At 36.9% G+C, this 13,865-nt stretch overlaps 1 protein-coding gene across 1 annotated transcript in view; it reads right to left on the reverse strand.

Moving 5' to 3' along the window:
* Positions 1–8,170: 8,170 nt before the first annotated feature.
* The window catches only part of KPNA3 (karyopherin subunit alpha 3), a gene marked incomplete at both ends in the record, with an annotated part of 86,546 nt that continues 80,851 nt past the window's right edge, over positions 8,171–13,865 (reverse strand). The window contains 6 exons of the mRNA XM_079721687.1: positions 8,171–8,269; positions 8,673–8,767; positions 10,792–10,954; positions 11,114–11,185; positions 11,284–11,388; positions 13,633–13,761. Coding sequence (XP_079577813.1) covers positions 8,171–8,269; positions 8,673–8,767; positions 10,792–10,954; positions 11,114–11,185; positions 11,284–11,388; positions 13,633–13,761 — 663 coding nt within the window. The remainder of the gene's footprint in view (positions 8,270–8,672; positions 8,768–10,791; positions 10,955–11,113; positions 11,186–11,283; positions 11,389–13,632; positions 13,762–13,865) is intronic.

Raw genomic sequence — 13,865 nt, forward strand, 5'->3', positions numbered from 1 at the left:
GCATGTGTTTTCAATTTGGGGTAGCCAGGTAAAATATAGAATGCTCAGATAAATTTGAATTTCAGATTTTTTAAAAAAATGAAATTTTAAGTATATACTTATACTAGCATATAACTAGGGTACTTATGCTAAAAAGTCATTTGTTGTTTTAAAATGTGGTTTGTACATATAATAGAATATTATTCAACCATAAAAAGGGAATCCTGATATGCTACAACATGGATGAACCTTGAGGGCATTATGCTATGTGAAATAAGCCAGTCACAAAAAGACAAATACTGCATGATTCCCCTTATATGAAGCACCTAAAGTAGGCATACTCCTAGAGACAGAAATACAGAATGGTATTTGCCAGGGGCTAGGGGGAGGGAGAAAAGGTGACTTGTTTAATGGCTATAGAGTTTCAATTTTGCAAGATGAAAAAGTTCTGGAGTGTGGTTGTACAACAATATAAAAACACTTAACACTATTGAACTGTACACTTGCAAATGTTTAAGATGGGAAATTTTATGTGTATTTTATACAATTTAAAAAATGATTTCTGGCATTGAACACAAATTCAAAAACTTTCCCCCTTAGTTACTCCATATCATTTTTTACATAGCAGTTAACACTAGATGAAATTATTTATTTATACATGTATGTTAGTCTCTTGCCACTAGAGTATAAGCTCCACAAGGCCAGGTGTCTGGCTTGGTTACTGCTGTATCTCTGGCGCCTATTACAGAGTTTGACATATACTAGTTTCTCAAATAACTGCTGACTGAAGGAGTATGGCCAATCCTGCCACCTATGCCTTGGATTCTCTCCTGTAACTTGGAAAATTGATGACTGCTCTTCTCTTGTATATTCAATGTCTTTCTCAACTGGATTTCCCCCATCAATTTCCCCACACCACTCTTTAGCGACTATCCTGCCCTGTTCCCCTTCTGAGCAAAATAAAAGCCTAAGAAACTGATTAGATTCACTGTCTTCATATTCTGCCCTTTCCTCAGTCCTTCCTACTCTAGTTTCCACCCTCATTACTGCAGTGATACAGCTCTCACTAAGGTGACCAGTGACCTCCGCATCACTAACCAAAGGACATTTCCTTTCCTTACCTTACTTGACCTCTCAACAGCATCACTGGGCACTGAAATCTCTTTTCCCTCAGTTTTCTGAGAAAACACACAGCTTTTCTTCCCCCCTCCCTAACCATACCTTCTGTTTCCTTTGCAAGCTCATCCTCCTCTACATGCCCCTTGAATGCTGGAACTTCAGTCCTAAGCCCTGTTCTCACTCCAAATGCTGAACCCAGGCAGTCTCACCCTCACTTCCTGCTTTAATAATCACCAAAATAGGGGATTCAAATCTCTCTAGCCCGGCCCCTTCCTCTGAGCCCCAGACCAGTATTTCCAGTTGCCCTCCTTGACCGTCATTTGGATGTCTCCACTCAACACAATCCAAACTGAATTCATCACCCTCTACTCCCTATGTCTGAGTCTCTCTCAGTGTTGCTTACCTTTTTTTTCTTTTTGTATTTTGGCCTCGCCTCAAGGCTTGCAGGGTCTTAGTTCCCCGACCAGAGATTGAACCCAAGCCATAGCAGTGAAAGCACCAAGTCCTAACCACTGGACCACCAGGGAACTCCCCCTCAGTGTTGCTTATCTTACTCTACTTACATTCATCAGCTACAGCAACCCAGAAACACAGAAATCATCCTTGATACTTCCCTCTCCCCAAACTTCAGTAAGCATCGCCTACTCCTGTCTGTTTTAGCTGCCAAGTATCTCTTGATCCCATCCACTGTTCACCATCTCTTACTTCAGGGCTTCACACTATTTCGACCTTACACATCACTAAACCCAAAGTACATTTCCTGTCCTTACCTTACCAGCCAATGATTGTTACTGAACACAATTCTCCTGTCATCACCCTTGCTTAATAATGATTTACCATTGCTCTTAGAACACCAAAGTTTCTTTACATGACTTACAGGCATGTGGTATAGCACCTGCCTGTCTCTTCAGCCCCTCCCCTGCCCCGGTAGTCCTCCTCCCCACTATCATCTTGGCTCCAGCTGTACTTTCTTTCCCTCCCTGGACTCCCATGCTGCTTCCTACTTTGTATGTACTGTTTCTTCTGCCAGAAAAGAGTTTCCAGTGAATCTGCTCTATTAACTCTGCTTTTCCTTCACCACTATAAGCTGTGTAATTTTTGGCAAACTTAACCTTCCTCTGCCTGATAATAGAACCTTCATCATAGAGTTGTTGAGGGCTGAGTTGGTACTTCTCAAGCACTCAAGCCAGTGGCCGGCACTTAGTAAGAACTCTGCCAGCCTGATTATCACCTTCCTAACGAGACTGATTCCCTCTATTATGTATCATTGTGTATCTTTTTTTTCTAACATTTGTCATAACTGTTTTACTCTTATTCATGTGTGTGGACCCTGCGCCCTAGCACAGTACCTGGCTGGAGATAGGATGCTCAAGAAATATTTGAATGTTCCTAAAGGCTTAGTCAAAATTTACTTATAAAAGACTGAAGGCATGGAAAGGATACATATAGATATGGAATCTTTTCTTATTATGAAGAAAACTGGGCTGAAATCAATAAAATGAAATTTATAAATTCTTTTATTTAGGTTTTAAAAATGTAAATGCCTAAGTACTGGGAAGAAGAGAGCTGAAAACAAAGGGAACTGAGGCTGTTACTTGATCATAAATTTAATTGTGATGAAGCTTGTAAAATAATTGAAACAATCTCCTCCACATTAACAAAATTAAATGGCCAGATAATGGAATGTTCCCGTTCCATTGTACCCAGAAACTAGCCACACCACACTCCATTCGTGGGGTCCTTGGAATTTGCGAAGCCGACAGGAACCAGGTCCAGGAAGGACTTTATAAGCAGGTTGGCTAAAATGCATGGAGTGTTCAGGTTGAGGAAGGAAGCTGATAAAAACAGATCTGTGTCTTCTGCTATTTGGGAATAACTAGAAGTCTACTCAGAATCGAAAACAGTTAATTTATAATGATGGTCATTTAACAGTGGTTGGGCTTCCCTGGTGGCGCAGTGGTTGAGTCCGCCTGCCGATGCAGGGGACACGGATTCGTGGCCCGGTCCGGGAAGATCCCACGTGCCGCGGAGCAGCTGGGCCCGAGAGCCATGGCCGCTGAGCCTGCGCGTCTGGAGCCTGTGCTCCGCAACGGGAGAGGCCACAACAGTGAGAGGCCCGCGTACAGCAAAAAAAAAAAAAAAAAAAAAAGAGTGGTGACTTCTATTCAATATTAAGAAAAGACTTGGTCACAACTGAAGCTATTCCACAAGTAGAACTGGCCCACTTGGAGTGAGTGCCTCACCATTTACTTCTCAAACTCTTCTGACTCCTAGTCCTGTAGGAATGTGTCCATAAAAATGGCCTGCCTCAAAAAAACCCTGATTTTATCTTTAAAACATTATGCAAAATGTGTCCTTTACTCTCTAACACGCAGGCTTATAGTACATAAAACTGTCTTCCTTACCATCAAGTAAAATGGCTGTCCTGTGAAGATGGCCGGCTTCTCTTGCAGCTTCACACATTACTTGGCACAAGGTCCCATTTTTCTTCAGGGACCACAGTTTTAAAAAAGGGAATTACTCAAGAAGGTGGATGGCAGGCAGTTCTTCAGAGTTGGGAAGAGGGATGTTGTAGAAGAAATTCCCTGCAGGGAACACATCCTTTATAGCTCTGCTCAGCCACTGATCCCCTGCTTTTAATCATTTTTAATAAACTTGTAAGTCTCCTGATGAGGCCACTCTCTCATAATGCTTCAAAGAAGTGTTTTTCAAACTATGCTGTGATTTTTCTGCTCCAACCCCAGCTTTCTCAGAGAACTTCAATATCTTCAACTAAACAAGTTTGAAAAACACTGCTACAGGGCAGTGCTGAGAAGACAAAAAGCAATCAACACATTTGGTTGTTTCACACTTCTTTTAGACACAGGATACATTTAAGAGGGTAACTAGTTATTCCACATTCCCATTCCTATCCAAGTCCTTTGCAGTAGACGGGCTCAGCACCACCCACAGGGGATTTGGGAAATGTGGTTAGGTATAGCTCTGCTTTCTTCTAAAACTGAGAATGAAGAAAAGGCACATTTTTTGTCTCATTTTTTAATCCTATGTATCTGAAAAAAAGCCTGGCACTATTCATAGAACAAAAAGGCATGATTTAGGCTCTCTCCTTTGGAGAAGTTTTCTACCTGAATTGATTTAGGCCAACGGTTCACACCTTGGGGCAGTTCTGGCCCCCAGGAAACATTTGGCAGTGTCTTGAGACATTTTTAGTTGTCCTGCCTGGAAGGTGGAGAGGTACTACCCACAGCTAGTGGGCAGAGCCTAAGGATGCCACTAAGCACCCTACAATACACAGGACAGCCTCCCACAACAAAGAATTATCTAGCCTAAAATGTCAATTTTTTTTTTTTTTTGGCTGCACTATGCAGCTTGCGGTATCTTAGTTCACTGACCAGGGATCAAACCTGGGCCCACAGCAGTGAAAATGCGGAGTCCTAACCACTGGACGGCCAGGGAATTCCCTAAAATGTCAATATTGAAGGGTTTGAAAAACCCCGACTTACGTTAAAGTTAGTTGAGGAATTTCATGGGCAAATGAAGAGGCTAAGGATGTGAACAGGCTGCAGTCCCACATCCATTTTCCTAAACACTTCCTCTTTATAGAGTACTGAGCCCACCTATATAGTTGACCTTTGAACAACGCAGGGCTTAGAGGGGCTGACCCTCTACATAGTCGAAACTCCGCCTGTAAGTTATAATCAGCGCCCCACATACAGTTTGTCCATACAGCGGTTCCTTTGTGTAAGTGGTGCCACATCCGAGGATTCAACCAACTGCCGATCGTGTAGTACTACAGTATTTACTATTGAAAAAAATCCACACATATGTGGACCCATGCAGTTCAAACCCATGTTGTTCCAGGGTCAACTGTATATAGGTATGTACAGATAGAACCTCAACTATATATTGTGCTTTTGAGAAGCATTCTACCAGTTTTTCACTTATTTAACTAAGTACAACATTTATATGAAGAGTTCCTTTTACACTTTAGACAAATGAGTGGTGGGTAAAAGAGAGAACTCCTTGGCCTATATGCCTTAAGACTTACAGCTTAATGTACAGAAATTATACTCCCTTTCTCCAAATAGATTTAATTAAAACCCCCAGTTCAACTACAGTTAAGAAAATTCATAACCATCACTGTAAGACAACTGAGATTCACAAATTTTTACTTGCAATAATTAATTAATTAATCTCCTCAGAAGGACAACCCTTCTGAAGTAAATTATGGCAAGATTAAATAGCAGTATTGTAACTTATTTACTTATATACTGAGTTCTTTCAGAAATACTTTGAAGTGTCATTATATGAAAGTAAAAATACCTGTATACTAGAAGGTTTGGCTCCTCCTTTGTTCTTTCAATTAATCCAAGATTTCATTTAGAGCCTCAACCTTACTTCAATGACTGTCTTCCAAAGTTCTTATTTTCAAGGATTAGACAGGCCTTAAATAAAGCTTGAATTTTTGTTTTATGAAAGTCATAATTACACTATCATCTCAAATGGGCTTTCTATGAGTTGTGGTATTTAAACCTGAGATACATAGAGAGAACACCATGTGATGATGAAGGCAAAAGGAAATTAAGATACTTTCAAAAATAAGTTCTTCAATGTTTTATCATATTTGATAGCAGCTTTTTTATTGGTTACAAAACCTAAGCCCATATACAAAATTAGGAACACATTTAGATGCCTCTTTTGAAAGAATGTTTTAGTCTTTTTTAACTGAGTTAAAAAAAAATAAAAACAATGCAATTTTTCAACACTGTTTTGAAAACTTAAAAGTGCAGCAATATACTTAGTTTCCTTTACCTACGAAATTTTGCATTTCCATTTCCAAACTGATAAGGTCACAACAAATTGGATCAAGCCAATGCATACGTATGTCTGCACTACTTGATGCTAATGTTCACTTATGTTAGTTTGCACTTAAAACACAAGAGGAAATAGGAATCGGCACAGTAGAGGCCCAATTTAATTTCAATGTGTGCAAAATTTAAAAGGTAACTGTCAGTAAGTATGGAGAGTCCAGAAGAAAGTAAACTGGAAGGGGTACAATTCACAATATTGAGAAGATTTGGACTTCAAGGGTTTCACCGAAGTTTGTGACCTTAATTAGCTTTGACTTTGTTATTCCTACTTTTAGTGAACACCACACAGTTTCAAAAATTTAGACTACTGAACAGGATGCAGTTACCATATGAAGCTTTAACTCAAAATTTGGATAAAGAAAAAAAGGCACAATGAACTTCAACTCAATTTTATGTGCACAAGAGTTGAAAAATCTGAGCCACCTTAAAGAGAAATTGATTCTAAAATTTATAAAACCTATAAATAATCAGAGGCCAAACCACTATATTAAAACAGATTCTCTAGCAAGTAAAAATCTTGCAGTTTAAACATACTCTTGTATCCACTTTAGATACAAGACAAAACTCACTCTTTAAAGTGGCTCCACCTTGGCAGATACATATATTTGTAATGAATGCACACCTGCTATGTGTTGTTTATCAGTGAAAACACCCCCGCTGATTCACAAAGCTCTGATGGCATCTGTCTCATCTTCATCACAGTAAATACACACCCCCCCCATCGGATAACTAAATTAGTTTAGATTTTCTATCCCTTCACATCAATGCATTGGGAAATTATACCCAGTAAACAATAGCAACAAAACCATTCCTGTGACAGCACAAATTATTCGTTTACAAAATTTCAAATTCTATCATGAATAGCTGGGTCAGACAATTTACCAAAAGCAATGACTTTACATAGCAATACCAGATTTTGCAGAATTACTTAAAGATCACTGCAAATCAGGTTTATGTTAAATAACTGCAGATTATTCCTCTATGCAGATCCTTGTCTGAATCTTTTTATATGTGAATATGCTTTTAGAGTAGGATCTGAATGAACTTTCCAATAATCAATGAATGAAGTTTTATGATACTTCTAAATAGTTGTTGTTTTGTTGCCAACCACATTATCAAAAGCACTGGTTACTAAGTAAAAAATATTTTAAGACTAAATTACAGTAAACATGAAAGCTCCACAGTTTAAACCCAATATAAATCAACCATACCCAATTTATCAATTTAAAACGAAAAATATTAACTCCTGAAAGCTGAAAGCAAGATTTTCTTTTTTAATATCACCAATGGGTACTTCAGAATTTTGTGGTTTTGTTTTTATTTATTTATTTTTTTTCTTTATAGTCAGGGACTCTTGCTTTCAACTTAAACAGAAGTTCAAGTCCGTAACAGGTTGCAGCTCAGGTAAAATACCATGCACAGCATTTGATTACTTCAAAACAGCAGGAACACACAGGCTGAAGTGAGTGGTCAAATAGGGCTTGCTGTTCTCAAAAATTAGGTATAATGGCGAAAGCATTACCATCCATAGCTAAAGTTCTTCCTCCAACCCTGGCTTCTGAGGCAGATAATAAACACATCAATTACTGGTAGATGAAGTACAGTTTTTTAAAACTTATCTGTTTAAATCAATAACCAAGTTTCTTTTTTTTTAAGTTACTTTTTGTTTGTGTCAGTTCCACCAATGAAAATCATTTGGCTTGTACTTTAAAATCTATTCTTCCACATAAAGAGTATGAAAATATGTTTGTGGAGGACAATGATGGAGGCTCAGATCAGACTGCACCTCTTTAAAGTCTTCCAACATGTGTATGTGTCATACCAAAGTGTCTTGATCCATAGCGCACCATTTTCCAAAGGAATATCAAGTGGGCAGCTGACATGCCACCACTACAGAATATTCTAAACTGGAGACTGCGGTTGTCAGCGTGTGGCACCAGGGAACAGGGAAAAATAGGGTAGTTGAGATTGTTAAGGAGAATTCTAAAACAGTTTAGGAAATCATGCATATGCATTTACAGTCCATGTGGATAGTGACTTTTGGCAACTGCAAAGTGACTGAGACATGGCTTGCTTTAGAAGCATCAAAACAAAGAGGCATGTATGTTTTGGAGCCTTTTGTATTTGTTGTTCTTGTCATTTGGTAGCCATCTGGTGGTGCTTCATATTGAATGTGGGAAAGATGCTGCACTCAATTGAACTTAAAAATTAAATTCTTTTGTTTGAAGGTTGGCTGTTGGGTCAAAGTTGTAAGTACCTCCTTGTGTTGCTTCAGGAATGAGGCTAGGATCTTCATCAATCTATAATAAACAAGAAAAAAGTCTTTATTATGTTAAGATACTATACATTACAGTGTAAGCAGAATTGCTTTACTTCTTAGGAGAGAATTCCATATCAATGTTTTTGTCACCTAAAAAATATTTTAAGTAAATCAACAATGTTATTAAGAAATCTAACAATTAAAAATTGAACACACATTTAAAAATTGCCCCATGCTTTAGTTCCTGTATCTGTAGATTTACTTTACCTATCTGAACATACATCATTTCTATAATTACCATTTCTTCCCATTTAACAAACTACAAAAGCAACAAGGTGACAGAAATACAGTATAAATTTAGTCATGAAAAATTCTTAGAAAATTTACTTTATGTATAGAATTTAATGTACATGTAGACACATCATACTTTAATATATACTTACATCATCACCAGAGAAATACTGATCTATGATTTCAAATGCTAATTTATATATGTCTTCATTTTCATGCTGCTGTAAAACTTCAATTTTCTCCAAACCTGATAAAAATAAAATAGTCAAAATAATTAGGCACATACTAATAAAAATTGTGCTCATTGTAATCATGGAAAATCCTAAAGAACTCAGAACACCCTCCCACCACCCTCCAAAGATGACAGTTCATCTAAAATACAGATAAAACCCTGAGCTGCTCTGGTTAGAGGGCCAGCATCCCACTAATTTCTTCCTCTTTAGAAGCACTAGAGGTATCCTGGTCCCTGAGGTAGGCAGCTTAAAAAAACCTAAATACCCCATTTGACAGATGAGGAAGCTGTGGCACAGAGATGTAAGGGGATTTATTTCAGGTTACATGGCAAGTTAGTGACAGAACTAGAACCAAGATCTCTGCCACCCCCCCACCAGGACTCCTTTAATATAATCATACTGTTGCATACAGTAATTTTTATCCTTCTGTTTGTTTTCCAAATGTTACTTAATGATTGATATAAATATAAGATAAAACTTTAAATTTTGAAGTAAATTTCTTTTTTTTTTTTTGGCCGCATGATGGGGCATGTGGAACTTCCCCAATCAGGGATCGAACCCATGCCCCCTGCAGTGGAAGCACAGTGTCTTAACCACTGGACCACCAGGGAAGTCCCTGAAATAATTTCTTAAAAAAAAAAAAATGAATAGGGTGCTTACGTCCTATAGCTACAGTGAATCTGGGAAATATTTTTTCAGAAAAGTAACTATAGAATGCCTTTATTTATATTCCCAATATATTTACTCCATGTATCATGTACATAAGTCTATTAAATCCTTAGTAATAAATATTCTTCCTTGAAATGTCTTTTTTGCTAAGTTATTTTGAAATAGTTTCATTTTTTATATAGTAATATTCAAACCAGAAAAATGGGAAAATAGGTGTCAAAGATAATGGATGTAGAGTGCCTTATAAAATCATAAAATGCTAAGTAAATATGTATCCTAATTATAAGTATTTAGCTCATAGACAGAAGCAACTATCTTGATAAAAAGCTGGAGTAACAAGCTCAAACTTTCTGGGTTAAGTTGTTCTGAACCAGACTACAATGTTCATTTCAAATTATTTAAAAAGTAAAACATCTTAAAACAGAATAAACAGTGAATTAATAGTAGTACAGTAAGAAGATCTGGCTTTTAATTATGCTTCTATCACTAACTACTTCCTGACCGTGGACAAAACTCCTTAACATCTCCAGAATATTTTCTTCTTGTTATTAAGAAAATACTTCCAGTGTGAACATTCTATGATGCTATCACATTTGTTTTCTCTTAAAAAAATTAACTCGGTAGTATAATCGAACAAATTAAGTCAACAAAACGTATAAAATAAAATATGACATTAAGATAAGCTAATTTAAGGTTTGAGCAATTTAGTACACATTGAACAGGCACCTTTAAAAACAGAATTTTAAAATATATGCTTCATATGTCATTAACAGAGAAAATAATGATATAGTATTTCAAATCACAGTTCTTTCTTATTAAAATTTCAAAGTAATTTCTGTAGTAATATCCCTAGCATGGAGTTCTAGCAATCATAAGACTGAAACAAAATATCTAGATGACTGTGAAATCATTAACCTTTTCCATAACCTATTCCAATATATGGAATAATATTTCACAAAGTGAGGTCCACAGAATCACATGATAATAGGTATAACACGAAAACAAGTGTTTTACTGTCAAGGAGTTTGAGAAATGCTGGATTAAACAAAGCCTGTAAGTTTCTCTATTATAGTGGTTTTCAGAGCTTTTAATTTGCTCTTATGCAATGTGACTTCAGGAGGAGTATTTGTGTTTCCTGAAAAGCATTGTCAATCTCTAGGAATGTTATGGCGTGACTTTCACAACTGGTTGTTTTCTGGAAAGTCTTCTTGGACTACTAATATAGCAAACAAAGAATAGCAGCATCCTTGGATGATGTTAATATTAATAGCAATATATCCTAAGTTTTCTTTCTAATTAGCTGTCTTTAAAGGAACTAATGTTTCAGAGTTCCAGTGCTCAACTATTTTTCTTTAATCAACCCTCTTACCTCCGCATTCTTCTATTATTTCAGCTATTGTGCTTGCTTCATCACCAGCCATTATCAGAATGTTTTTCAGACCATCTAGAACCACCTGAACAACTTGAGAATCTTTTACTGACAGTAAATTACAGAATGGTGGTATTACATTCTGCTGTACAAGGTACTCAACCTAGACAACAGAAGAGAAGAGATACTCTTATTAATATAATTATCTTTTCCCCCAAAAGAACACAGTACAGTGCTAATAAACAATCAACAACTCCTAAACCTAAGAGAGTAGTATGCTTTCCAGTATTAACAACTATTAACAGTTTTTTTCCAAACTCACTTGATCTTTTCTGCCACTTATCGTTAAGTTGCTAATTGCCCAAGCAGCTTCTTTTTGTGTTCCAAAGTCCCCCTGAAGGTTAAAAAAGAAATGTTAAAGTGAATTTTTTGGTCAAACAGTCTTGGTTATAATATATTAACAGACATGATGAACTCATAACAATGACTGACCTTGGCAAGTTGATGAATAATCATAGGGATTAACCCAGCATCTATTACAGCTTGAACTTGTTGCTGGTTGCCTGCTGTAATGTTGGAAAGGAACCACACTGCTTCCTATAATTGAACAAAATAAAGGGCAACTTTATTTGAAAAATTGTACCTTTAATGTGTTTATATTTTTATTTTAATGTAGTTTATATATACAGGAACAAGTCACCTCAGCTGCATTAAGGGAAACACATCTAAGAGTGATTAGGTTATACAGAATCTCCCATTTTAAACATATAAGGAAACTTCTATCCATAATATCTGGGCCCATTAACCTAGCATAACCTTCGATAATATAGATACCTAGGACTATACCGGAGGCACTATTTTAGACAATGGTGATATGGCGGTGAAAAAAACAGACAAAAGTCTTTACTCGTGGACCTTGTATTTTTGGTGCATGAGCTCCCTCTAAAAGACAGATGATAGAAATAAATAGAAGACTGAATTTCCTAATACTTTGCGTTAAAACTACTTCTAAGAAAGGTGAATTATTTTATTGTAAAAATATTTACTTGCAGGGACTTCTCTGGTGGTCCAGTGGTAAAGAATCTGCCTTCCAATGCAGGGGACGTGGGTCCGATCCCTGGTCTGGGAAGATCCCAAATGCCATGGGGCAACTAAGCCCACACGCCACAACTACTGAGCTTGCGTGCCTCAACGAGAGAGCACGCGTGCCACAAAACTATAGAGCCCACATGCTCTGGAGCCCGCACGCCACAACTAGATAGAGAAAACCCGCATGCCACAACTAGAGAGAAGCCAGAGCACCCCAACGGAAGATCCCGCATGCCTCAACAAAGATCCCACGTGCCACAACTAAGACCCAGTGCGGCCAAAAATATAAAGAAAATAAATAATTAAAAAAATTGTTTACTTGCAAGATATATTTAGAACTTAAGCTTCTAACTAGTCTAGGATGGTCTATATAACAAATTTTATTGTAACCTTAAATGATTTATGTCACGAACAAATAGGTTTATTATAAGTTTAGTGTCAAATGTGTATCTTCGTCCTCCTCTACAATGAAAAGATTGTAGGAGAATACCCTGGTGGTCTAGTGATTAGGATTCGGCGCTTTCACTGCTGTGGCCTGGGTTCAATACCTGGTCAGGAAACTCAGATTCCACATACCACAACTGGGACCCGGAGCAGACAAAATGAATGAATGAATGAATGAATGAATAAATAAATATTTAAAAAGAATCCAACTGTCAAATTATAGTCATGCAACTATATAAATATAATTATGACAAAGAAGAAATGATCAGTTTTGTTAGTTTGAGGGATAGTGGCATTTCAGGCAGATAAAACTGTATTAAATTAAATGCAAATCAAAATCACGAGACCCCACTTCACAGTACTGGGTGGCTATAATAATAATTTAAAAAAGGAACTGGATCCCTCATAACATTGCTTGTAGGAATGTAAAATGGTGCAGCTCCTATGGAAAAGAGCTTGGTGGTTCCTCAAAAACTTGAACATGCAATTACCATATGACTTGACACTTCTCCTCATAGATATATACCCAAAGGAACTAAAAGCAGGGACTCAAACCAATGTTCCTAGCAGCAATACTATTCATAGTAGCCAAAAGGTAGAAACAATCCAAGTATCCATCAACAAATAGATGAATAAACAAAATATGGTATATAGGCACAATGGAATATTTATTCAGCCATAAAAAGGAATGAAGTTCTGATACATGCTCCAACATGGATGAACCTTGAAAACATGCAATGTGAAATAAGCCAGACATGAAGACTGAAGTACTTAAGTACATATTTAACAGTAAGATTGTATCTTAAGCTTAAAATCTTTTTTTTTAAAAAAGCAATTTTAATGATCCTTTAATTTAGGCACTGCAGTTTTTCGTTCAATCTAATTTCATAGGGAGATTAAACTATGATCTATTTCTAGACCTATCATAGATCTATGATCTATGTGTTTATAAAACACACCAGCAAAAAAAGAAAAAAAAAAAAAGATACCGGCCACCCAATGGAAAATTTTATATGTACTCTCACCTAGTGGCTACTAATTTGCTACTGCTCAATCTACTGAAATAAAAACATTGGTTAATATACAAATAATTTTATTCTGTGATGATCATGGCAGCACTTAATAGCAAGCAATTAAAAACTGAAACAAAATAACTGCAGAGGTGATTTGAAATAATTCTCATCTTAACTAGAGTGGTTTTGAAGAGAATCACAAGCAAACAGGAACAGAAACAGAAACAAGAAGGCAGTCAAAATTGAGATCTACAAAGAGAAAGAAATGCACTGACAAGGCTGTTATACGCCTTACCTTATTTATCTTCTCTTTTGGGTGTGATAAGAGATTTGGGAAGTGTGACAGGACATCGCAGTTGAGCACAACCTGGGTCTGCTCGTCGGTACCTGTCACTATGTTGCCAACCGCTCTGAGTGCTGCTGTCTGGGGTGGGGATAAAATGTTTTCTATAAATTTGTTTATGATGAAACTGATACTATGTTTTTTATAATACTGAGAAAATGTAAAAATGCAAAGGGTGAATGATT

This window comes from Hyperoodon ampullatus, assembly GCF_949752795.1.
Source record: "Hyperoodon ampullatus genome assembly, chromosome: 16".
NCBI lineage: Eukaryota > Metazoa > Chordata > Mammalia > Artiodactyla > Ziphiidae > Hyperoodon > Hyperoodon ampullatus.